Here is a 27,828-nt window from a genome sequence, read left to right as displayed (position 1 = left end):
AAATTAGATCATCTTATTAAACCAACATATCCTAGCCTAGTTTCAGAAAGACTTATGAAATATATTTGTTCCCATAATCTGCGACAGTTTAAATTACTCTCAAAATTATTCAGCATGAATACTTTTTACATTTTTAAGCCGACACACACCAGCACATTTAACGAGAACTTATACATGCATTATCTCACTTATTATTTAACTTGAGGAAAGAATAAGATTAACATATTGTAAAGAATATTGATTGTGCTTGGAAGAATAAAACATTACTGAAGTGATGGTATAGATAAAAGTCTCAGTCAAACGCCTCATGGAATACACTGCTGTATAATTAGTATTTCTAAGAATCTATAGTAATAAAACACTACAAAAAATAGGCATCTACAAAATAAACATAAACAAGATCTCAGTCACATAAGTCAATTTTTGTAAAAGATGAAGAATGTGTTGCTTTATTAAATATGTAAATAATCTAAACACTGCAAAAAGGATAGAATACACTTTTTGAATTCAGAATCCAAAATATATTTATTTTAATAATGCACACACTTAATACTCACTGAATGAAAGAGTAGTTGCAGTAATTTCTGTTCCTGAAGAAAATGAATGCCTGTGTAATAAATATTATGTAAATACGTTTTATGGACTTTTTAGGAGAGGTCTGAGTCCAATTTTGAGTCTAATGCCCATTCCTTGGGGGTAATCTGTTTAAAGTGAGGATAATCACTAAAGAAATATAATGCAGCTGCCATCATAGGTTAAAAACACAGTACACGATGATCTGAGTTACCTAGAGGGAAAAGAACTTCCCAAGGTCATTCCAGCAGCCCACAGCGCAGCCTTGGTGCGATGACCACTGCCCTCCCAGGGTACCCTGAACTCACACACCTCGATAGCTTCTCCTCCAAAGAGAAATCAAGGTGATTCCTTTTCGCATGATCTCTGTAGCACCCAGTAGCTATGAAGGAGTGGTTTCTCTGTAGCCCATAGACAGTACGAAATTAAGGACCAATTTCCTGTGTCAAAGTAAAAGGCACTTCAGCATTCGGTGGAACCAGTGATCTTTATCACACTCAACGCGTGCTAGAACCACGTAGAAGAGAACAATCCCTAAGGAAACGAACACTAAGTGTAGCAGCACCCAGGCCCCAGAAACCGAGTGCAGGGCTTCGCTTACTTGGATTTAAACAGATCCGGCAGTCTTTCCCTAACCGAGCGAACCAAAGAATAGGTCCCAAAGCGAGACCAAACTTTCTGCTCAAAGTGTCTTTCCTTTTGACCAGAGCTCGGAGATGACAAAGGAGAGTATTCAAAATAGGGCAAAACAGAAAAGCTTCTAACAGCGAATCAAAGCAGTTGTCCGGCGCCCGGGGTTCTGGTCAAGTCAAGTCACACGACTTAAAAAGGTTTCCTCGCGCATCGAAGGTGTAAAAAGAAATACTTCCAGTCTTAAATTCAACCAGGTCCCAGCTGGTTCGCGTCCACACGTACTAACTTCCCGGGACCCTAAGACTTGGGAGCCGGGACGGAGGGAGAAGGACCAGCCGCAGGGAACGCCGGGGGAGGGAAGGGGCGCGCGGGGACCCCGCCCGCCGCGCCCTCACGAGGGGGCTGCGCTCAGCTCCGGACACCACCCCCACCGCCCCCCGCGCCCGCCTCCTACCTGTCTGAGGATGAAGCTGGTCGAAGTGGTGCTGCCATCGGATCTTTTCAACCTGCTCCTCCGGGTCGTGGTGCCTCGGGCCACCTGCACTCGACACAGGGGGTCGGAGAGAAGCGCATGAGGGCGCGGCAGTGGGGAGCCGGGCGACCACCCCAGGCTAGAGTCCGCCTCAGGACCAGCTCCCCGGGGGTTCCCCAGAGCCCGCACCCAAGTCTCCTCCACGGTCCCCACATACAGCCTCCACCCCACCCACCCACTCAAGCCTCGACGGCTGAAAGACGCCAGGGAAGAGCCGCCCGCGAGCACCCACCACATCCATTAACAAAGACTCTCAGGGTGCGGGGTCCGAGTCCCCGGCGGCATGGGCTGGGGAAGGCTAAGGACTCCGGAGCCGGAGCGCAGAGACCAGACGAGGTGAGAAGGAGCAGGAGGAGGAGGAGAAAGAAGAGGGGCGGGAGGAGAGAGGGACGCCTCACAGGGGTGGGGGAGCGGGGCCGCTGACTCCCAGGACCCGGGGCCCCGCTCGCCGGGCGCGAAGGCGGGGCGAGGAGGGGGAGGAGGGGGCGGTACCTGTGAGGTTGGGGAGTGCGGCCGGTCCGCGCTCCCGTTCTTGGCATAGGAGGAGGAGGACATGGTTCACAGCCGCATGGCCCGCCCGTGCGCGGCGGGCGGAGGACGGCTGGGCCCCCCGGACGCTTGCAAGCTGGAGGCGGGGGAGGGCGGCAGGACTTCCCCACCCGCTTCGGGACCCGCGCCGGCTCCTGCGAGCGCGGCGACACCTTAAAGGGATCGAGGCGCTCACCCCCGCGCCCGCAGCGGACCTCCGGGCAGCGGCCCCCTCCGGCGGAGGTCCCGCGGAGGGGGGCTCTCGGGATCTCGCCGACCCGAGCCGATGGAAAGAAGCTCTCTCCCACCTAGCGAGCGCCTTACATCAGAGCTTTCCAGTGGAGGAAGGGAGAGGGGGAACCGGGGAGGGGGGTGGGAGGATGAAAATAGTCTGCACAGTTTAAAATGAGACAAAGGTGGCACGGTTCATGAATCAGGACTCGGGGAAGGACACTGGTGCAGAGTAGCAGGGAGTGGGAAAACCCGATCCGGCGTGTATGCGTGTGTGTGTGTGTGTGTGTGCGCGCGCGAGCGCGCGGGTGTGTGTTTGCTGCACTGGAATTTTAAAAGGGCAAGAGCAGAACCTTTCTTCCGCGACTTCACCCATCAGCCCACTGTGGTAAGGCATGGAGTTCTGTGGTCTGGCTTTTGTCCGTGTCTTTGTATTGTTCTGTGAACTCTAGCTTCGGAACCGCAAGCCGTGCACACCCGGCAGCCCCGGGAGATTCTGCCAACCTGAGTCTGACGGGGATGCAGCCCCGCCGCAAACCGGCGTGTCCTAAGGAGTTTTGAAGGTCACATAGACGTGCTGAAAGGCAAGAGTTGGCCACGTGCCTCCCCTTTCTAGGCGGATATCTGTTTTCAAGGGAGAAAACTCATCTTTGAAATCATACGTCTTTGGCGTTTTGCAACCCTAAATTTCCTCCTGCAAAAACATAGTAGAGATTAACTGGAGAACAAATAAAAGCGAATTGTGGGGAGGAGGACTTGAAGTAACAAGCAGGAAGAGAAACATGCGAATTCAAAAATAAAGAGACCCTGTTTAATTGTAAATAGTTACCGCAAGAGAAATCCATGAATAAAATTTGCGTGATATCTTAAATTACTACATCAGCCCCTATCACCTTGGGTTCTAGTATTTTATGAGCGAAACTGCATGTCTCTTTTAACAATTGGTTGGCCTTATTGAGGTCCTGATAATGTTTTGCCATACACCAGACACTTTCTTTCCATTCCCATCCGCTTCACTTAATCCAGGCCTTCAATTCTTTGTAAGAGTATAATAACTAATCTCCTTGCCTCCAGCCTTCCTCTGAGCATACACCTGCACACACACACATACCCACACACTTCATTCTATCTACACACTACAGGCAAAACCATTTTCCTAAAATCTGTTTACTCAACTCACTCTTTTCTAAAAAGCACTGTTGACTTAAAAAAAAATGTACAATGTGAGTTACGTGCCGTTTTATTTGGGGCAAAATGAGGACTGCAGCCTGGGAAATGGTGCCTCAAGTACTTCTGAGAGACTGCTCCAAAGAGGCAGGGGTGAAGGTCAGTATACACTGATTCTGGCAAAGGAGGAAATACATACAGTTAAGCACATGTACAGAAGGTTTCTGCTAAGTCTCATGAAGCTTTTTGCCAGTGATGAGAAACAATCATCACCATGAAGGATTTTAGTGCTTTTCTAGATATGAGGAGACATAAGAATTGGACCTATAAAATGAGATCCTCAAAATACCTGTCTGAAGATCTGTCCTGCCAGTTCCCCCACCCCATCCCAAGCACAGAATGCCTCATTTCTGCGCTCCACCCTGAACTCCTTTCAGAGGCTGTTGAAGGTCAGAGCACATGCTTTAACCCTTATAGAGGTAGATGGCAAGTGTCAGTTTGTAGTTGACGGCGCTCATTGCTCTCAGCAGCCCACAAGACAGAGGCCAAACTCCTTGGTCCAACAACCAATCTCCTGCTTTGGTCACTACCACTTTTCTCCAACTTGATCACTGAACAGCAAGCAGAAAAGTCTACTCATTGCTCAAACACACCAAACACAATCCCTCTTCAGCACCTCTGCCTGAAATGTGTCCTGCCCCCAATCCCACCCACCTGAATCCTACCCTTCTTCCAAGCCTGGTTCACCACACTCTCCTTCCACAGAAATCTTCCCTGACCATGCCCTGAGAAACTGGAGCATTTATTCTCTGGGCACTTAGTGCAGGCTGCCTTGGTTTACGTGTTCTCTTTTTGTGAAAATCTAATTCCTAAAATAGATTTTTAGCTTTTTATCTTCCATTCTTATATCTCACATGTTATATTAATAGATATTCCATAAAGTATGTGGATAATGGTATGTCTGCCAATGCAGAACCCCTTGCTTTAGTTACCGTCAACTCAATCTATTTTTAGTTCTCAGCCATTTTCATAGTTGATACTTAATCAATACTTACAGAGTGAATTATGATGTGGGCACTGGGATTTGAGTTTTCTGGCTTTCTACTGCCTACAGTCTTATGACTTTGAGTTATCAAAAAAGAATCTACAGTGGCATGACATTGAAGAGTTCTCTTTACCTACCCCTCAGCAAAACTGGTGAAAATAGTTTCTAAAAAATTCTTTAATCTGTGGAAATGGTCCAGAGAAGGGTATGCAGCCACTGAAAAAACATTCATTCAGGAAAATTTACTAAAACTCAATAAGAAAAGTGAGCTTGTGGTATTTGAACCAAGACTTGTTCTCCCCACCCTCACCACCCCCACCTTCATCTGATTCAGCAAGAGGGAAACTCTGGCTACCTGATGCAGCTGGGAATACAGGGCTCCCTCTCCCTTCAGCTCCAGCTGGAGGGTTATTTTCCTGGGAGGGACAGGCCATTAATCATCCTGCAGCAGCCACCTGTTGCTGAGGCTAAGTTCCCCAAATGCAGCAGAGGTGGGGGCTCCTTTCTTTAGCCCAGCCCCCACTTGTGGGATGGGGCTCTGCCTGGGACACAGTGCCACAGAGAATACTGAGGCCCCAACTGCTCCTCGAGAGAAGCCAGGAGACCCAGGCTTGCTGCCCCTCACTACCAAGCGCTCAGCTCCTAAAGTGAAAATGTCACACAGAGAATGCCATTGTCCTTGCCCCCAGGACTGGAACTCAGAGAATGAAATTGGGCCCCACTTTGCACCACATACAAAAATTAACTCAAAATGGACCAAAGATCTAAATGAAGAGGTCTTAAATAAAAGTGTAAAACTATCAGAAGGAAACATAAGGGTAAATCTTCACGATCTTGGATTTGGCAATGGATTTTTAGATATGTCAACAGGAGCACGAACAACAAAAGAAAGAAAGTAAATTTGAACTTCAAAATTTAAAATGTCTGAACTTTTTAAATTTTGTGGTACTGTCAAGAAAGTGTAAAGGGCACTATCAAGAAAGTGAAAAGACAACAGAATGCAGGAAAATATTTGCAAATCATATATCTAATAAGGGACTTGTATCATATATATGTGTGTGTATATATATATATATATAAAATATATATATATATATATAAAATTCTTACAGCTCAGTAATAAAGAGACAGATGACCCTATTTTAACATAGGAAAAGAATCTGAATAGACCTTTCTCCAAAGAAGATATACAAATGGCCAATAAGCTCATGAAAAAATGATTGATATTTTTAGTCATCAGGAGAATGCAAACTGAAACCATGAAATACCACTATACTATCCACTAGATAAACCTCAGATAATAATTATTGGCAAAGATATAGAGAAATTGGAAATCAGAAATTCCCACTGCTGGTGGGAATGTAAAATGGTGCAGCTCCTTTGAAAACCAGTCTGGCATCTACTCAAGTGTTTAAACATAAAGTTATAAAATGAGCCAGCAATTCCACTCCTGAGTATATACCCAAGATAAACAAAAGCATATATTTGTACAAAAACTTGTACAAGAAAGCTCAAAGAAGCATTATTCATAATAGCCAAAAAAGTGGAAATACCCCAAATGTCCACCAACTGATGAATAAACAAAAGAAACTGTGGTATCTGTATACAATGGAATATTATTCAGCAGTAAGAAGGAACGAAGGATTGATACATGCTACAGTATGGGTGAGCCTTGAAAATATTAAGCTAAGTGAAAGAAATAAGTCACAGAAGATCATATATTATATTGTTCCGTTTACATGAAATATCCCAAATAAATAAATCTATAGAGACTAAAAACAGATTAGTGGTTGCTTAGGGCAGGGGAGGTTGGGGGGATATTGAAGTGATAGTTAAATCTACAGGGCTTCTTTTTGAGGCAAAGAAAATGTTACTAAAAATACTAAAAAGCACTGAATTGCACACTTTTTCATGTTTTACCTATTTAATTTTTGCACTGGGTCTTCGTTGCTGCACTCAGGCTTTCTCCAGTTGTGGTGAGTGCAGGAGGCTGCTCTCTGGTTGTGGTACGTGGGCTTCTCATTGCGGTAGCTTCTCTTGTTGTGGAGCATGGGCTTTAGAGCACTGGCTTAGCAGTCGTGGGGTACAGGGCTCCGCTGCTCCACATGATGTGGGATCTTCCCAGACCAGGGATCAAACCCATGTGCTGTGCACTGGCAGGTAGATTCTTAACCACTGGAACACCCGGGAAGTCCCTGAACTGTACATTTTAAATAGATGAATGGTGTGGTATGTGAACTATCTCAAAGCCTCTACTTTGAAAAAATCTTCAGACTTTATAAAAAGTGAACTCAAAACAGATCATAGATCTAAGTACAAACCTTTAAAACTTCTAAGAGAAAAAATAGGAGAAGATCTACATGACTTTGGGTTTGGTGATGAGGTTTTGGATACACTACTACCAAAAATGTATCCAAGAAAGTAAAAATTGACATGTTTGGCTTTATTAAAATTAAAAACTACTGTAGGCTCTGTGAAAGACTCTGTTAAGAGAATGAAATGACAGAATACGTTTCTGGCAGAATACATTTGCAAGACACAAATCCGATAAGGAACCTGTAAACAAAATATACAAACAACTCTCAAAACTCAACAATAAGAAAACTAACAACTCAATAAATGGACAAAAGATTTGAATGGACACTTTACCAAATATAGTAGCAAATAAGCATATGAAAAGATACCCAACATCAGTTGTCAACAGGAAAATACAAATTAAAATGACAATACAGTACCAACACACACCTATCAGGCTTAAAAACAATTTTAATTGACAATAGCACTTTTTATCGAGGATTAGAAGCAACAGGAATTCTTATTCGTTGATGATGGGAATGCTAAATGGCACAGCCACTATGGAAGATAGTTTGTCAGTTTGTTAATAAGTTAAACACACCAACAGTCCAGCAGTTGTGGTCCTAAGTATTTACACAATTGACTTGAAACCTTAGGTGCACACAAAAAACCAGCATGCAAATGTAGGTAGCAGTTTTATTCATAATTACCCCAAGCTGGAAGCAACCAAGATGTCCTTCAATAGGCAAATGTATCTTTTAAAATATAGTCAATGGTACAATGGAATATTATTTGGTGATTTTAATAAAAAATGATCTAACAAGCCATTAAAAGACATGGATAAACCTTAAATGCATCTTGTTTAATGAAAGAAGCCAATCTGAGGCTACATTTGTAACTACATAAATGATTATGTGAGTGCTAAGTTGCTTTAGTCAGGTCCAACTCTTTGCGCCCCTAGGGACTATAGTCCACCAGGCTGTTCTGTCCATGGGATTCTCCAGGCAAAGAATACTGGAGTAGGTTGCCATGCCCACCTCCAGGGGATCTTCCCAACCGAGGGATCGAACCTGCGTCTCTTCCATATTCTACATTGGCAAGTGGGTTCTTTACCACTAGTGCCACCTGGGAAGCCCACACAAATTATTATATTTATATGCAATTTTAGAAAAAGTCAAGCTATAACAGTAAACAGATCAGTAGAAAGGAGGAGGGTTGAACAGGTGAAGCACAGGATTTTTTTAGGATGCTGAAACTACTCTGTAGGATACTGTAATGCTGGATATTTGACTCTAAGCATGTGTCAAAACCTAGAGAACTTTACAGCACAAAGAGTGAACCTTAATGTGTGCAAATTAAAAAAATCATTTAGAAATTCTGGACATTCCCAAGGTGGGAGGCAGAATGTGACAAAAGAATATTATTATTATGACAGCAAACCATGAAACAACTTCAATGAAGGACATGGGAGAGGGGGAAGGTGCTAGTCTAAGTAATGTTTGAAATGAGTGGGGTCTATGAGACTAAGGCAAAAGGAGCTGTGCAGAAGCAGGACTGCACTGCAGTTGACAAAGTTGTTCCCTGAGGAGGATGGGTTAACAATTCTGAAGTCCCTATACATACATACTGGAATGGAATAATTAGGTAAATGGATGGCAGGTGTTGGGAGCCAGGTTTTTCTACTGTTGGAGTGGAAGGATACAGATGGGCAAGGGGAGATGTCTAGGATGATCCGTGTGGTAATGGATTAGGGTCAGAGACACAGGTGTGAACTCAAGTGTAGCTCAGTGTGAGACTCAGATGGTTCTATATAGAAATATGCAAAGATATGCATGGGTTAGCATATACACACTTGTTTTCCTGTCCTCAGTTGAGGGTCTAGAAATAACTGCATCTCAGTAGCAACAAATGCATCTAGAATTCAGGTCTTGGTTTCTAATACTGTCCTCTAATAAAAGGGCACCTTGAAGAAACGGCTGACTCCAGGAGCAGGGCAGGAAGTATATAAGATAAGCCTGGAGCATTATCATGACAGAAAGTAAAGAAGTGCTAAAAAAAAAAAAAAAAAAAGTGACTGGGTATATACATCAAAGGAGCACAGGAGCAAACTGATAGAGCTCTCAATGGCCAAAGTTGGAACAATTTGAGCAATAAAATAAAGTAGTATTGGAATATATCCTAATGTAGAAAATAAATATCTATGAGCTCATAGTGATAAAAATAAATGACTGAATAAATAAACGGAAGAGAAGAGACAAATCTCCCATGAGGAAGAATTCCAAATAATCTATTAGAAACGCCATAGCTACCACTCCCTCCGTGTGCACTGTGCAGTGATCTTCCAAAGAGGGCAACCTGGCCAGGAGCAGTGGAGAAAGGCGACCAGCACCACCTCAGCCAGGTGTTCAGGATCAGCATCACCTGACCAGGATGATGATACACACCCTTGATATCACAGGAGGGCAAAGGTTTGAGAGAGGGTCTTCTCTCAAACCCACAGCCCCTGTCTAATCATGAGAAAGACACCGTGCAAATCTCGATTGAGGGAGGTTCTATAAAACTCATGACTTAGAACTTCTCAAAACTGCCAAGGAAAGTCCAAGAAACTGTCACAGCCAAAAGAAGCCTGAGGGGATGTGATAACTAAATGGCATGTTGTATCCTGGATGGGATCCTAGGACAGAAAAAGGACATGAGGCAAAAGCTAAGGAAGCCAGAATCAAGTATGGACTTAAGTTAATAATAATGTATCAGTACTGGTTTTAGTGGTAACCGATGTACTTCAGTAAGGTAAAATGTTTTTAATAGGGGAAACAACATTTAGAACTCTCTGTATTATCTTCACAACTTTTCTGTAAATCTAAAACAATCCCAAGATTTAAAAAAATTTTTTTAAGTCTAAAATTTTATAGCTGGAAGGGAACTTAGTAACCATTTAGAACAAACCCCACTTTTAGCAAATTAGGAATCTGATCTCAAGAGAATGACTTACTCAAGAGCAATTGACCACTGCGAAGAGTTGACTCATTGGAAAAGATTTAAATCCCAAGATTTAAAAAAATTTTTTTAAGTCTAAAATTTTATAGCTGGAAGGGAACTTAGTAACCATTTAGAACAAACCCCACTTTTAGCAAATTAGGAATCTGATCTCAAGAGAATGACTTACTCAAGAGCAATTGACCACTGCGAAGAGTTGACTCATTGGAAAAGACTCTGATGCTGGGAGGGATTGGGGGCAGGAGGAGAAGGGGACGACAGAGGATGAGATGGCTGGATGGCATCACTGACTCGATGGACCTGAGTCTGAGTGAACTCCGGGAGTTGGTGATGGACAGGGAGGCCTGGTGTGCTGCGATTTATGGGGTCGCAAAGAGTCAGACAAGACTGAGCGACTGAACTGAACTGAACTGAACTGACAGATATTCTGTCTTCCTTCCTAAAACGTTGAATGCTGCTAAATCAGTTTGTCAGCTGCAAATACTCTTAAAACTTTATTCTGTCACTTAAATACATTTTGAAAAGTGTTTCCTACAGTCAAAATTCTGTCTGAAGTACTGTTGAAAAAAGACATGATTTACAGAGCTCAGAATCATAAGATGGCAGTAATTTCATATTTAAAAATAAAGTCACAAAAAATTTTGTCTAGGGTCCATGCATCTAGGAAAATATTATTTGTATTTTTAAGCTCAGAGTATACAAAAATCATAACAGTAGCACATGTACTCAACTGCATTCATAGGTTTGTGTAATTAACCTTTCACCTTTATCTCATGACAATCCCACTGTAAATTTTCTGAGTTTTTGTCTCAGGAGGATCTACTTTGTCTTGTTCTAAAAAATTTATCCAGAATTACCTCTTCTCCTCCCCCTCTCCCCTAATACTCTGGTTCAAACTTTGAAAATCTGTTCCAAAGTCACATAAGGCCATGGACCTTCAGGATATTCAAGATTGTTATAGATTCAAAAATTGGAAAAAGTCTACTTTCTTAACCCTAAAAAGCTTATATGCTATAAAAACCAGTGAAAATATTGTTTTCTGGATACAATTTTAAAGAGTACAAATGATGCAGATAGTAATGGAAGTAAATTTTTAGGTTCAAGTTTGAAGTATAATTACTGTGAAGATGACTCACATATCTTGTATGTGCACAGTTGCTCAGTTGTGTCCGACTCTTTGCCATCTCATGGACTGGAGCCCACCTGGCTCTTCTGACCATGGAATTTTCCAGGCAAGAATACTGGAGTGCGTTGCCATTTCCTTCTCCAGGGGAGCTTCCTGATCCAGGGATCAAACCTGTGTGTCTCTGCATTTCCTGCTTGGAAGGTGGATTCTTTACCACTGTGCCACCTGGGAAGATAAAGTGGGGAATTATATTGAGATGCTAGTAGTGTAGTGTAGTGAAGTTGCTCAGTCATGTCGGACCCTTTGCGACCACATGGACTGTAGCTTACCATGCTCCTCTGTCCATGGGATTTTCCAGGCAAGAGTACTGGAGTGGGTTGCCATTTCCTTCTCCAGGGGATCTTCCCGACCCAGGCATAGAACCTGGGTCTCCCTCATTGTAGGCAGACACTTTTACCGTCTGAGCCACCAGGGAAGTCATTGAGATGCTAACTATTAGCTGATTTAATTTTTTTATTTTTTTTTACCAGTCCTATTTGTCATCTTTGCTTTAGTAACACATTTATCTATTCATCTTTAGCTGCGCTGGGTCTTCGTTGCTGTGCGTGGCCTTTCTCTAGTTGCAGCGAGTGGGGGCTGATCTTTGTTGTGGAGCTCGGGCTCTAGGTGCAGGGGTTTCAGTAGTTGTGGCTCATTGGCTCTAGACCGCAGGCTCAGTAGTTGTGGTGCCTGGGCTTAGTTGCTCCAAAGGTGTGTGGAATCCTCCCAGACCAGGGATTGAACGTGTGTCTCCTGCATTGACTGGCGGATTCCTAACCACTGGACCAACAGGGAAGACCCAAATCTTAGTGGAATACAATACCATGGATCCCACGTTTCTGGTCCAGCAGATGGCTTGTCTCTGCTTGTCTTCCTATTCCCAGGTCCAGGCTAAAGAAGCAGCCCCAATCTGAGATGTACTAGCTCTGAAAAGAGTAGAAACCAGAGGGCTACAGGAATTTTGAGATGCCTCTTTAAGCTTCTGCTTAGATGTGGGCATTTGTTGCACCTGCTTACATCCCATTGGCTAATACACAACATGCAACCATTTCACTGCATGGAAACATACTAATCCAGAAGTCAAGAGCATGGGCAGATACGTACAAGCCTCTTCCAGGAAAGGGGGAAAGCAAAAACCTACAAACAATACAACCCTCCACCTGAAGGATAACTTGGAAGTGGAATATCCAGTGTTGTCAGGCCCATTACGTAGAATTTTCTTTTTCCTTAATCTCCACATCCTCGTGCTGCGTCTCCTGTTAATACCACCTGCTCAAATTCCCCGTAACCTTTCTTTTCAGAAATATTTGGCCGCGTCAGGTGTTAGTTGCCCCACGCACACTCCTTGCCTTTTCTAGCTGTGGAGTGCAGACTCCTCTCTAGTTGTGGCACACGGGCTCAGTGGTTGCAGCACGTGGGCTTAGTTGCCTCACAGCACGTGAGATCTTAGTTCCCAGGCTAGGGGTTGAATTCGCCTCCCCTGAATTGGAAGGTGGATGCGTAACCATTCGACCACCAGGGAAATCCTGACCATGACCTTTCCATCTTCTAGGTGACTCCTTTGTTTATTGTTCTGCATAACCACTCACTCCTTCTCCAGTCCGTAGCAAGGTCTGTGATGTACTGTCACCTGCCATGAGTCATAAGGAAATATTCACTGGGCTTCTGCTCTGCTGCAACCCCTGGGCTCAAAGTAGAGAAATGAACATGCTGTCCTGGAAGGCATCCATGAGTGTTATTTGCTAAGCACTGGAGACACTACGATTTTTTCAAGAGCTACTGACCATATTGACAATGACAGGGCCTTTTGTCTCTTGATAGTTAAAATGGAATAGTCCCTGGATTCTAAGATAACTTGGAGTTTAAGATACATCACTGGTAGAACAGCTTTAAGGGAAGAAAATTAAGTCCTACAATATACATGCTCATCCACTGGAAAATAAAATACATCCTGATTTCACACATGTTAAAGTGGAATGATTACAATAAACAAGTACAAGAGTAAAAAAAAGATGAAGAAAACGCATATTTTTTGAATGCCAGGCACTGTGAGGTGCTATGCAGCTCTCTGCTAAATCAATTATTCTTCATTCCAAAAATATTTTATATGCCTCTGCTAGGTCCTGTGAATACACCACTGAGTAAAACAGAACTCCAAGTTCTGAAAGATTTTGTAGATCTAGTGAAGGTAAGAATATTTTCAGATACAAATAGCAAAGCCCTACCAACAGAAACCTAGACAAATAGGGGTAATGACAGATTCTTTTTCCCCCAACACAAGAATTCCAGAGGAAGATAGTTTAGAACTGGTGTATCTCTCAAAGGTGCAAACAAAGAATCAGGCATCTTTAAACTTTTCTGAGCCCTCATAACTTTATTCCTCATGATCACAATATGGTTGCTTTATCTCTTGACATTGCATTTGCCTTCTAAGCCAGAAGGGGGAAGAGCCAAAAGCCTTTTCTTTTAAAATTGTCTTTCATCTTAGAAAGCCCACCCAAGGAACTCTGACCTATATTTCATTGACTGAAGCCTATGTCATTGGGTCACCCATGGCTGATTCCCAAAGGAATTTGGGAAGGCAAACATTATTACCTTGTTTGCTGATTTCCATATGGAGGAATATTAATGAGATGGTTGGAAATTGGATGTTGAATGAGTCAAGCTGTAGTATCTGACCTAAAGACAGATCCGTATCACACACAGATCATTCCAATGCAATGTGTCAACTATTACGGAGTTACAAGATGCTCCCCGCAGACGTGCAGCAGGGTCTAGGAGCCAGAATCAGAATAAGAATTTGGGCTGACACAAAGACAATTTATTAGGTGATCAAAAGCGTTTCAGGCAGAGAAAAACAACAGGGCCAAACACAGGCAGGCACACACACACACACACACACACACACACACACACACACACACACGCAAAGCAGTATTAGCACCTGAGGAATTTTGAGCTAATGTAGAAATCTAGCATGTATATGAGAAAGTGGAAGATGTTAGAAGGGCTGCCAAGGGTGAGGTCATAAAGACCGTAACTAGTACATGACTCCTAAGTTGGTCCCTCACTGAGTATGTGACAGGACTCCAAGCTCAGGTTGGATGATTTTTTCTCAGCAGCTTTGGTCCTTGGAGAAACTAACCTGTATATGTGGATGCTGGGCCCCAGATTTCAACTCAGAACTAGTTCTCCTACTTCAAATCAATCTCAATTAGCTGTCACCTGCTGTCTTCCTCAGAGCAATTCCTTGAATTTCACTCTTTTCTATTCAGAAAACACAGAGCACTGTCAGGATCTCAGAGCCAGGCTATTTGCATCAAGATCTGGTCTCATCATCCCCCGTGTGACTGAGCTAACTGTACCAGAATATACATGTTAAACAGATCCAGCCACTTGCATGCTGTTCCTTACATGAGCACACTCACATCTGAAGGCATTTTACCCCATGTGAGCCCTCTGGGACCTGTCTCAGTGACTTGTGGGAAAGGAAGCTGTTATAAGATACTAGCTAACAGCCTGAATATACAAATCATTCCTAGGTAACCGTCACACCAGTGTAGTGGGAAAAGGCACAGGCATGGGCCTCAGACAGACCAGGTCATAATCGCAACTTTGGCCACGTAACTGTGTGACCTTGTGAGGATTATGTCACCTCTTTGCCTACCTAACAAGTGTTATGCGAATTCAATGACAATGTATACGAGAAGTTTTTCATCAAGTCCAAGTGCAACATCTGATGTTATACAACCAGTTAGTGCACGGCAAAGCCACAAGCACAACGCAACCTTGGAAATTCAGTTCTTAGCATCCGCAGCATGTAGTACCTATGTTATTATATGAATTAGTTAATGAATGTTAATAAACCTTTAATTTCTTCATCTGTTTCAAAATAGAAATGACAGGAGCAACTTAAAACTTTAATCCCCATCTCTATAGACTTCCAGGACCTTCTTGGTCTCTCCTGAGGTTAAAAAAAAGTCCCAGTTTTAATGATCAAGTCAGATGTAACTATACTGCTGCTGCTGCTGCTGCTGCTAAGTCACTTCAGTCGTGTCCGACTCTCAGCGACCCCATGGACTGCAGCCTACCAGGCTCCTCAGTCCACGGGATTTTCCAGGCAAGAGTACTGGAGTGGAGTGCCATCGCCTTCTCCGGTAACTATGCTAATTCTAGCCTTTATTGACTAAAAACTATGGTATACTTAGAGAATCTTAACAAGAGCTTATTTGACAGCAAATAAGCTGTCATTGGGCAGGAACAGAGTGATCCGAGTCTATTTACCAGGCAAATAGTAATACCAGGTTGTAAACATATGTGCACAGGTCTGTCTCTGTGTCAGGTACTATAGAATGGCTCACTCCTACATTTATTCCCAATCATCTCCTCCCCTGGCTTCTCTATATAGAGGCTGAAAGCAAAATACTCACTTTCCCAGACTCACTTGCTGTTAAGGGTAGCCTCTTGACACAGTACTGACCAGACATGTAGGTGAAAATCTCTGGGGAACGGTTTCCTAGGAAAGAAATGCTAAAACTTACTTTTGTCTTGGGTTCTAGGTCCCATTTTTTAAATTTAGACAATGTACTTTTCACAACGCTTGTCTGAAGTTACTTGGAAGAAAAAAAACTTACATGATAGCTAAAGGCAAATCTCTACATTGTCACCCAACATATCTGTCTGTTCATGGGCTAATCTGTTGACCACCAGGAATGATATCCTGACAAGCTAGCACTGACTCCCCTTTTAGGTATGTGACAGAAGTCACCAGATGAGGACAAGGCCATCACCTTTTAGAACTGCAAACTATACAGCTATGCAGTTGATGCACTGCAGCTAGAGGACTTAGGTTCTAGAACTGACTACCATTAGCGTATGCTATAGCAGTGTCAAAAAGTAGGTGGTGAAAGAACCGTCTCTTCAACAAATGGTGTTGGGACAACTGGATGCCCATATGCAAAAGAAAGAAGTTGGAGTCCTACCTCACACTATGCACAAAAATTAAATCAAAATGGATCAATGACCTACTTTCAAGAGCTAAAACCATAAAACTCTGAGAACAGGAGAAAATCTTCATGACCTTGGATTTAGTAATGAACTCTTAGATATGACATCAAAAGCACAAGCAACAAAAGAAATTGTAAATAAATGGACTCCATCAAAATTAAAAACCTTCATGCATCAAAGAACATCATCAAGAAAATAAAAAGACAACCTACAGAATGGAAGAAACTAGATCCATGTGTCTAGTATCCATAATATATCAAGCACTCTTACAACTCAATGACAAACAATCCAATTTAAAAAATGAGCAGAAGGCTCACAGATATTTTTCCAAAAAAGATACACAGTGGCCAAGCACATGAAAAGATGCTCAATACCCATTAGGGAAACACAAATAGAAACCACAATGAGGCACCACTTCACATCCATCAGAATGACTACAATTTTTTAAAATAGGAAATAAGCATTGGTGAGAATGTAGAGAAATCAGAACCCTCAAGCATTGTTGGTGGCAGCATGAAAGTTTGACAGTTCCTGAGAATATTAAATATAAAATTACATATGACCCAGTAGTTACACCCTAATATATAGATACAAAAGAACTGGAAATTGGTATTCAAATAATATGTACACACACATTCATAGCAGCACTATTCACAATAGCAAAGAGGTGGAAACAGCCCAAGTACCCATCAACAGATGAATGGATAAATAAACCTGTGGTATATGAACCTCATTTACTATGTTATATGTGGAGATGTACCTCAACAACTTTATGCTAAGTGGAAAAACAAGACAACAAAAAGACTAATTTGGGGAGATGGTAAATGGTACTAAAATGCCACTGTTCATTTCAAAATGGCTAATTTTATGTTACATGATTTCACTTCATTTTTTTTAAAGATGGCTCCCTAGACTACATATAATTAGTAGAGGTCGTTGACCTGCTGTAAAAGTATTGGAAAGTCTTTTCATTTTATGGTATAAAATAAAAACATAATTCCATTCTTCAGTAGCCTTTCTGGAGGATACCCAGTTTTCTGATTTCTTCTTCTGTCCCTCTGCTTGCCTTGAACATTTCTCCTTTTGTTCAATACCCACTAGAAGAGCGAACAGTAATTGCATAAGCTCTGGCAGAAAGAAATCAATTATTGAAATGCAGATTTTTTTAATCACTAAAAATGGGATTATCAGGGGTCTTAGCTTCATTTCGGAGAAAGCGATGGCACCCCACTCCAGTACTTTTGCCTAGAAAATCCCATGGACAGAGGAGCCTGGTAGGCTGCAGTCCATGGGGGTGCTAAGAGTCGGACATGACTGAGCGACTTCACTTTTCACTTTCATGCATTGGAGAAGGAAATGGCAACCCACTCCAGTGTTCTTGCCTGGAGAATCCCAGACACAGGGGAGCCTGGTGGCTGCCGTCTATGGGGTCGCACAGAGTCGGACACAACTGAAGCGACTTAGCAGTAGCACATATAACATTTATGTTATTCATTTATCCATACAATTTCATTATAGTTTGAAAAAGATAATAAAAGTCTAGCAGCTGGACTTACTTGTCTCAGAACTCTTGTGACAATTTTAACCAGTCTTGTAAAAGTCTGGAATGCCCAGTATTCAGATTTCACCATAGACTTTTATCCAAGTTCATTTGTTTCCTAGTGCTGCCATAACAAAGTACCTCAAACAGAGTGGCTTAAAGCATTGATTTCTTGTGAGTTTTAGAGGCTAGAAATTTGAAATCAAGGGCCATGTTCCTTCTGAAGTCTCTTAGGGAAGAATCTGTCCTTGCTTCCTCCTGTTCTGGTGGCCCCAGGCAGTCCTTGACTTGTGGTAAATTAATTCCCATCTCTGCCTCCATCTTCATAACTTGCTGGCTGTGTCTCTGTGTCTTCTCTTCTCATAAGGGCACTGTCATGGGATTTAGAGCCCATGCTAAATCCAGAGTGATCTCACCTTGAGATCCTTAACTAATTATATCTGCTGATTTTTTCCAGTTGAGTTCACATTCTGACATTCTAGAGGAGCATGAATTTTGGGAGGACACTGTTTATCCCAAAAGGAACTTCCTGACCCAGAAACTGAACCCAGGTCTCCCACATTGCAGGCAGATACTTTACCGACTGAGCTATGTGGGAATTTCTGTGGTGGATCAGACAGTAAAGCATCTGCCTACAATGTGGGAGACCTAGGTTCGATCCCTGGGTTGGGAAGATCCCCTGGAGAAAGAAATGGCAAACCACTCCAGTATTCTTGCCTGGAAAATCCCACGGATGGAGGAGCCTGGTAGGCTACAATTCACGGGTTCACAAAGAGTTAGACACGACTGAGCGACTTCACTTTCATTCATCCCACTACTCTATGTAAGCAACCTAATTTCTCTTTTTGACACAGTAAGGTTTTTTCAAAATGCAAATTTTAATTTGCTTGGTAAGATTAGAACCAATCTTCTGTGGAGAACTTTATTTAAAAAATAAATCTTTAATCTTCAAAAGAAACTAAATCAAATCCCTAGAACTGAGTCCTCTACTTACTAAAACTGATGTAAGTAAATAAGAAAAATGCCTTTTGACAGAAACAAAGTATGACAGATTGGTGCTATAGTATTTATAATTTATTACTTACAAAAATAACTTCAGCTTTCTCATCAAAATGACAATAAATCCTCTCCCAGAAGTCAGGGGCCTCGGCACAATTTTTACTAAGAACCTTCTTTTAAAATTCCTAAACCATAATTTTTAACATCTAAAATCAATTATTAAAAAATTTGGACGGTGAAACTTTGTAACTGTCTTCAAAATATACAGTGATATCTGTTATGTAGTCAGGTATCAATTGTTAATTGATAAGTATTATAATTATTTAATGTTTAAGTAATTTTATAAACAAGTTACCTAATTACAAGACAATGTTGGTACAGCATGTATTTTTCAAAGTGTAAGAACATATCTCACTTAATATAGTTTAAGATCTAGGGTAGATTTTTCCTACATTCGTGAAAATTGTATTATAAATTGTCAGGAATTCTTTCTAATGTACCAAGATTTCCATATGAAAAAGTAGAAGTTATTTTTATTTTTTATATAAAATAGTATGAAACTAATGTAGAAATCTGATGTTAGACAATTCTTTTGGCAGAAAACATTTAATTATAAACAGGTCTTAAACACATCCATAAGATCATGAAAAAGAAAGAAAAATAACCCTGTTTTTCTTATTAACACCAAAAATATCATCTCAGTACACAGATTTAATAACATTTTTATACTATCAACAACCTGTAACACAAAATTCGCTACAGTATGGCAAAAATAAAATTATTTTTAATTTAAAAGGGAGAAGAAACTTCCAGATATATAAAATTTCACAGATAAATGCCAATATACACTATATACATGTTTCATGTTATATCATTTCAAAACTACATTAGTTGAACTTAAAAATGGCAGAACCCAAATTAGTGGGTGTGCAGTATTTATTGTAATTCAAAGACTTACACAGAATCAAGCTTTTACAACTCAGATCACAATTATACATAAATTATTTACACAAACATTAAAATAACTATTAAATATTGTTTGGGAGGAAAATGTAAGATTTTTCATATATTATGCAAATGTTAATTATTATCAAGAGGTTTTGAAAATGTTTTTTCTGTTTTGTTTTCTTTATAGAAGATTCATTTCCAAAAAAGTAAGGTGCTATTTTAGAATTTCTTACAAGTATATAACTGAATTCACATGGAAGGAAAATACTGGATAAAAAACAGAAAACAGACATCAAAGGTTAAAAGTTTCTTTCCAGTTACTTATATCTGAAATAAAACAATGACAGAAATTGGGTTCTTCAAATTCTGCTTGTTTTTCCCTTTAAATGTAGACCAAGTAGTATATAGAAGACTGTTTTTTCCCAGAATATAGTTTCTTTGAAAAAGGAACATATTTATAATGGAATTTCTATAAATACAGAAATGACAAATATTTCCAGAGCACTATCTTCAAATGGATTCTTAGTAGAAAGATTAAGGGCTTTCTTTAAAAAACAATATAGAAATCTTGCTTCCATGCAAGTTTATTTATTTTTGCAGCTTGCTGCATCTTAGTTTGAATATGGACCCCAGTGGTAACAGGGCCAAGTCATAACCACTGGAGAGCCAGGGAATTCCTGCTAGTTAAATTTTTAAAAACTTAACTTTACATCCATTGTTTCTCCCAGTTGAAATACCATGAATCTGTAAGCATATGTATTCACATTTTGTGCTATCTAAAAGGTTGGTAGGTGATGCAGTAGTGGTGCAAATTCTTAGGAAAGAAAACAATCCCTATTGGTTTACTACCTAACTCCCAAAGTACGTGGAATATATTAGCACCTCACACTCACCTAGAACATAGGCTTCAGGAAAACTGTCTTGATGGCTTCCCTATAAATCCACTGCCTGTTATTATTCCACAAGCTCAAGATTACTTCTGAAAGCAATGGCCAAAATTGTCAACAGTCTGGCATACCATTGGTACTCAAATCACCTTTTAAAAAAACAACACATCAGTAAAAACACACATTATTCACGCCTGGTATACACTGCATCAAGTTATTAGGAATGTCTCGTAGCTCAAATTCACACAGTCAGTAAAAAGGAAATGCAGTGTCTCTGCACACCATGCTGCAGAAAAACAAAACCAACCGACCAACCAAAAAAAAAAAACAAAACCAAATGGACCTTATATCTTCATTAGATGCTGGCCAAAACCACTTGAAAAGGTTGTTAAGTGACAATTCTAAATGCTAAGGACCCTTGTAGGAAAAAATGTTTTCTATTTTTTCCCCAGGGAATGGAAATGTTTCATGGGGCATCCCTCAACCCACTGTTGGCATGACTGGAGAACTGGCTAAACACTTTAACACACACCTGCATTTACATGGTCTTCACTAATAATAACAGAAAACATTTCTGTTCCTCCCAAAGTGCTCTTCCTTCCGTAGACAATTCTATGCTAATTATTACTCAGCACATCACTGAGAGCAAAACTGACAGTACTGCAAACACAACTGCAATTTAAGGAAACAGAGGAAATACGCAGGGAAGCTAAATGCTTGCACAAAAACATGTTCGCCTTTTTAAACAATGGTATGTGGGAAACTGAAAAAAAAGAGCAGACAGAAAGTACTTAAAGGTTTCAGTGCTTTCCCAATTACCATGACAATTTAGGGGTAAATGCTGCTTTCCTTATACACTCCTACACTCCTATCTCTTGTTGTTTAGTGTCATAAGGCTATTTGTTTGTTTGTCCAGATTTGTGTAGAGAGATTTGAAAGTAAGAAAAAACTAACGGGAAGCAACTTGAAGCGGCCTCTGATCAAAAGTCTGACTTCAAACAAGCTGGAACTTGAAAAGAACTTTTTATAGCATAAAAAGAAAGACAGGTTTTTGTGCTTTATTTATTCATGGGTCTTTTCAGTTGAGAAAATTTTTTTTTCCTTCTTTTAGTATTTTCAGATTATAATCACAAGGGTTGAGTAGTACACTTATGAAGGCTTTCAAGAAAATGCTTGGTTTGATTTTAAAGGAGAGGCTGCTGTTGATGGTAATTTGTTTGCTGCTGTGCAACTGAATGAGCTGGAACTGCCACTGGAAAGCCTGCCAACTGCGGCAAGTTGGAAGTAGCGTTCTGGTAAGATGACATATCCACAGACATCCCCATCTGCTGTGTGTAAGCAGCTGCACCAGGAGCTGATTGAAGGTTAGAGTTCTGGTTCATGTAAGTAGGATTGGAAATAGTGTCTTGTCCAGTGCTGCAAACAAAATTTTAAAAAGAAAACCATATTTACTTTGCATTGTCTGGGTTACGGTTGGAGATCAATCACTGTGACAAAATAAAAATGTCTTTTCCATATTTCTAAGTTTATATAGCTCTACTATTCTGATTATGATTTAACCACTCCAGCTATCCAACACTGTTAATGTAATTTTCATATTTGGGAAGAAGGAAGTACTTCAAGTAAAATAAAATATAGGATTATAAGGCCTATCTAATTTTGTTTTCCCCAAAATCTCTCATGGAAAACATTTGGAAATCTTCTGAGAGATGCAGGTTGTTTCTGCCCCTGGTGTTCTTGACCAGCTGTGCTGAGAGCAGAACCCCAGCCCAAGTACCCTTTGGCCCGTCTTCCACTGTCCCCTTCTCTCAGTCAGCACAGCGGAGACCGTGTTTCCTTACCCACTCTTCACACTGTCCTCTGGTAGCGCCCTTTCCAAGCTGCCCCTGGTAGCTTAACCTGAATGCCTACATAAAAATAACACAAGCAGGGAGAATGTGGAATCCACACAGGACCTGAATCTACCCTCAACAGACTATAGTAACACTCTGCAAAAACAAAACAAAAAAATCCCAAATTCCTACTAAGTTGAAAATCACACCAAACTGCAGGTACACCTATTTGTTCCTATAATTACTATAGTGTAGCTTTTATTTTATTTATTATTTATTTACTTTTTTGGCTGCATCAAGCCTTAGTTGTGGCACACGGGCTAAGCTGCCCCGCGGCATGTGGGATCTTAGTTCCGCAACCAGGGATCGAACTCATGTCACCTGCATTGGAAGGCGGATTCTCAACCACTGGACCACAATGAAGTCCCAACATAATGTAACTTTTAAAAGGGGCTTCCCCAGTGGCTATAATTTTTAATTGCACCAAATATACTGCTTCAATACAGGAGGATTAATGTCTATACTCCTCTATAGTTTTTCTCTCTGTAATTCCTAATGTCACCCAGGATAACAAAATTTTTACATTTTAACTGAGTTAAATACCAGTATGAACAGATTTATTTAATGACCAGATAATATCTAAAATTTATACTCATGGAATTTAAGAGTGGGAAGAGATTTTCGAGATCATTACATATGACTACTAAACAGACATTTTGTGTTAAGCAAAGTTAACAGAAGGCAAGATTCAAACATGGTTTTCAGAATAGAAGTGAAGAATATAAAAAAATCAGACGACAAATTCCACAGCTGAAACATACTTCTTTTAAGAGTCAAGCGGCAAAGGTTTTTGCTTTTTAGGAATACACACTCCTAAAATATGTCTGAGACTACTTTGTTGTTGTCGTTCAGTCACTCAGTCATGTCGCCTCTTTTGCGACCCTATGGGCCCGCCAGGCTCCTCTGTCCATGGGATTTCCCAGGCAGGAATACTGGAGTGGGTTGCCACTTCCGTCTTCACTGAGACTACTAATTATAGCACCGTGCTAAGTATATCATTGGCTTGGCTTCTATAAGGGAAGTGAAAGTGAAAGTGAAGTCACTCAGTCATGTCTGACTCTTTGTGGCCCTATGGACTGTAGATTACCAGCCTCCTCTGTCCGTGGGATTTTCCAGGCAAGAGTACTGGAGTGGCTTGCCATTTTCTTCTCCAAGTTAGCTGTATTTTTTTCCCAGGGACCCAGACTATAATCCAGGTCTGGGCACCATCTCAGTATGGGTAGCAAAGCTAAGACAGCAGCATTCCTATTTCATGGGATCTTGAATGAGCCCTTTTATAACTTCATCTCAACAGCAAAAGAGGGCACTATTATTATAAAGAAAAGGGTCTAATTACTCTCATTCTGAACATCTGTGAAAATTTAATGTATGTAATTACAAAATTAACATAGCTCCCCAAAACTTACCTTAAGTACGGAGTTTGAGCAGGCTGTGTTGTCACTGAGGAATTCACAGTTGGAGGCAGAGATCTCAGTGGACCAATCTGATCTGGTCCTAGGCTGTAGCTTTGGGCAACAGTGACTTGGTGAATACTTTGACCCATATAGTTTCCACCATGTGGTTGAACTGGGTATGTCTGTTAACCAAGGAGAAAAGGTTGACTCACTGATTTCCCAAACCACTGCCTAGCAATACATTAAAACTTTAAAAGACTTAAATGAAATAAAATGTTACAGATCTTTGGAGAGCAATCTGATTTCACCAATCTGTCCACACTGGTATAAAATGTGGAGCGCTTCCACATCACAGTGCCAAATCCATGGAAGTTTATGATTTACTTGCTCATTCTTTTATTTTGCAGTGGGATGAAAGGAAGGGAGGTGGTGTATTTTTAAGCAACAGGTTGGAATTCACCTAGGCTGTCTATTACTAGGTAACATGTCTTGCTGTCAAGCCACAGAAGACTATATACTCCCTTGAAGTCAGCACAGTATCACTTCAAGTCACCATGAGAGAGATGACCTTCACCCCTATCTCAGGGTGCCTTATTCAACTTCTTAAGAATGAAACTTAAAAGAATAAGTTGAAGGATAAGTGGTATCAAGGCAGGGTGCAGGCCCTCTCTGGCAATGCCTCCTTCATCCTTCCTGCAGGACAGATAGGACAAAAGGAGAGAAGAATTCTGGGTAAAGGAGATGTGCCCTCAAGAACTAGCAACATGGTCTATGTCTCTTTGGATATTTATATGTATGTGTGCCCTACTTAATTTCCAGGGTAACATGTCTTTCAGGACAGGCTCTACAACCTGCTTACAAAATACAACATTCAAAATAACTGCATGTTTAACAAGTATCGTTTAGTAACCATCATCACTCCAATTTTAAACTAAGCTATTTTTAAAGCAAAGACCAATAACATGAAAATACAGAATCCTAAAAATGCCAAATCAACTACTACATTGACAACTATAATCATGGGAATTCCCTGGCAGTCCAATGGTTAGGGGGCTTCCCTGAGAGCTCAGTTAGTAAAGAATCTGCCTGCAATGCAGGAGACCCCAGTCCAATTCCTGGGTCAGGAAGATCTTCTGGAGAAGGGATAGACTACCCACTCCAGTATTCTTGGGCTTCCCTGGTGGCTCAACTGGTAAAGAATCCACCTGCAGCGTGGGAGACCTGAGTTCGATCCCTGGGTTGGGAAGATCCCCTGGAGAAGGGAAAAGTTACCCACTCCAGTATTCTGGCCTGAAGAATTCCATGGACTGTATAGTCCATGGGGTTGTAAAGAGTTGGACATGACTGAGCGACTTTCACTTTCTTTCCAGTGGTTAGGACTCCATATTTTCATTGCTGAAGGCATGGGTCTGATCCTTGGTTGGGAACTAAGATGTGCAGTGCAGCCAAAACTTTAAAAAGGAAAAAAAAAATCATACTACCTCCTTAGCAGACACACACAGCCCATTGACAACAGGCTTAGATGGTGGGAGTGGACCTCTTCTGCACGTTAGGATTCCTGAATGGCCTTCACAGATGCAGCTAATGGTGTGTTACTCTTTTTCTAGTATGAACTTTTCTTTTTCAAATTAGAATAGGAACTTTAAATATTTCAAATGTTATTATGCATGAATAATATAGATAACATTCTATGAAGAATCAAACTAGATAGAATGCTAACTTTTTAAAGGAGTAAGTTGTGCTTAGTGAAACATGGATTGTAAACAGTATGCAACTAAACATAAACTCTGACACAGGAAAGACACAGGAAGGACCCTTTTCAGACACACAAAGCAGTAAATCCAACATCTAGTCCTATAACACAATGGCGCATTTTGTTTTGTTTCATGTCCACAGCAGCAGCAAATAAACAGAAGCAATATTGAATAAACTCCAGCTGTCTTTTGCACCTAGAAGTCCTTTCTACCCTCACATGTAATGACTCTCATCATTTTCAGAAGTTCAGGGAACAGCATATTTGATAAATGCATCTTGTCTGATGTGACAGTTACCATAGTAACTATTCTTTTTTTACTTAACAAGTATGTTGTGTCAAGTCACCTAGATTATGCATCCACATTCTGTTTCTCCTTGGTGTCTCCTTCACACACTCCTTTACATACCAGTTTTCATACATTAACATGAAATTTGTTCATCCAAGCTCATTCTGAATTCAACTGCTAACTGGCTGAAATTTGAAAAAGGCTTTAGAATACCGGATACTGACAAATATAAATATTCACTTCAGCTGGGAAGCACAGAAAAGGTGTAAAAAGCCCTGGAAAAGACGTTCATGAAAGGCTCATGGAACCTGTATGTATAGATCTGCATCATATTCTCATCATGTGTGGATTTTTAACAGTGTAAGCCATACATCTGAGAAAATACAAAGCATGATCTGAGAACAAAATACGTTCTTTAGGCCTTTTTAATCATCATAGAAGTTAAAGAAATCTTAACAGAAATTTAAAATAAATGTTAGATTTTGCTTGCTGAGCAACAGGAACAGCATCAGTACAACATCTGGAAGACTCCTGACATGCCAGGAGTGTCCTAAATTAAAGGATTTATACTTACAAAACCTTATGAAGAACAGAACTCCACTCATATATTTAATGGTCTCTTAATTATGTTATAAATGAACTAAAATATATTTGTGAAATATGAGTGTCTAATTGTCCTGGTGAACACTTAACTGTTTATCCAACATTTTTCTGATGAAGATGGATTTTATAATGTTATTCATGCACATAGAAATTTTAACACTATGCTTATTTTTAATTTAAAACTTTTTCTAAATTTTGAAAAATGTTCTCAAAAGATACGCTCACCTGAATTGGAACTCCAGCTGATGAAGTTGGGTAATGTGCTGGATGGTGGATCTTTGAATAGACTGCATATACTGGCGCTTCATTCATCAACTTATTATAAAGTTCCAGAGCTTCTAAGACTTTTACATTCAATTCAGACAATTCTGAATGCTTCCTGATATAGAAGAAAAGCTCTTTAATACTTTTCAAAGTTTTTAAGCATTTAAGCATATTTTTAGCAGCATACGAGACTACTAAAAAGAAGGGCTTTCCTGTGGCTCAGATGGTAAAGCGTCTGCCTATAATGCGGGAGACCCGGGTTCAATCCCTGGGTCGGGAAGATCCCCTAGAGAAAGAAATGGCAACCCACTCCAGTACTCTTGCCTGAAAAACTCCATGGACTGTCGCCTGAGGAGCCTGATAAGCAACAGTCCTGGAGTTGCAGAGTCGGACATGACTGAGCAACTTCATTTTTCACTTGGCAACATAAATTATTTTTTAAAATTTACATTTTCTATTTATATTTTAAAAATTCTACTATGAAAGAATATTCAAACAGGGAAAACAGGAGGAGGAATTATTTACTTCATGTAATGACTAGGCTGATATAACTTCATAATACTAGGGCAATTCCTTTCCACAACTCATAAAATGCAACCAATTTATAATTTTGGTGCTAGGAGAATTTTTTTTCTTATGTTACAGGTTTCTGTTAAAAATTCAATTACAAACGAGTAATTTTTGAATTTAGGAAGAGTCCAAGTCTTAATTAAAAATCTTAGTAGAAAAAGAAAGTACTCAGGCAAGGCCCAGAGCCAGGTGTGAGATACAATATGACTGAGATATAAGCACATTCACAAACAAAATGACACATTTTTATTTGCTTATACCATGAAAGGCTCAACTAAAAAAAATTAATAATTATCTTTGAAAATGCAAATTTAAAAAATGTATACATAAACTAGTCTCTACAGCTTGTTCATTGGTTTCTTTTGAAAGTGAGTGAATATAGGTCAAAATAATATTTTCAAGTTTGCATCTTCAAATCTGCCCAGGAAATTGCAAAGCCAGTCCTTTCAACTTGGTACAGTTCTGCTATCATTCTGGGGTAATAAAGAACTCCCTGTACAACAAGGGAGTTGTTGT

The 27,828-nt window shown here is 40.5% G+C and overlaps 2 protein-coding genes across 8 annotated transcripts in view; both read right to left on the bottom strand.

Moving 5' to 3' along the window:
• Window positions 1–5,004, bottom strand: part of CACNB4 (calcium voltage-gated channel auxiliary subunit beta 4) — a 281,150-nt gene extending 276,146 nt beyond the window's left edge. The window contains exons 1-2 of one of the 2 annotated variants that reach the window (XM_005202405.5): window positions 1,971–5,004; window positions 1,661–1,744 (exon numbers count right to left, since the gene is read on the bottom strand). In XM_005202405.5, coding sequence (XP_005202462.1) covers window positions 1,661–1,744; window positions 1,971–1,979 — 93 coding nt within the window. In that variant the 5' untranslated portion in view covers window positions 1,980–5,004. The remainder of the gene's footprint in view (window positions 1–1,660; window positions 1,745–1,970) is intronic. The other variant, NM_001192104.1, reaches the window with a different exon arrangement.
• A 2,127-nt stretch (window positions 5,005–7,131) lies between these two features.
• The window catches only part of STAM2 (signal transducing adaptor molecule 2), a 61,492-nt gene continuing 40,795 nt past the window's right edge, over window positions 7,132–27,828 (bottom strand). For 3 of the 6 annotated variants that reach the window (XM_024976530.2, XM_024976537.2, XM_024976528.2), the window contains 3 exons: window positions 26,704–26,857; window positions 23,846–24,015; window positions 7,132–21,963 (listed from right to left, as the gene is read on the bottom strand). In XM_024976530.2, the coding sequence (XP_024832298.1) occupies window positions 21,732–21,963; window positions 23,846–24,015; window positions 26,704–26,857 (556 nt within the window). In that variant the 3' untranslated portion in view covers window positions 7,132–21,731. 6 annotated transcript variants of the gene reach the window in all.

Source organism: Bos taurus, chromosome 2 (assembly GCF_002263795.3).
Source record: "Bos taurus isolate L1 Dominette 01449 registration number 42190680 breed Hereford chromosome 2, ARS-UCD2.0, whole genome shotgun sequence".
NCBI classification, from domain to species: domain Eukaryota; kingdom Metazoa; phylum Chordata; class Mammalia; order Artiodactyla; family Bovidae; genus Bos; species Bos taurus.
This window is presented reverse-complemented; position numbering and strand designations above follow the sequence as displayed.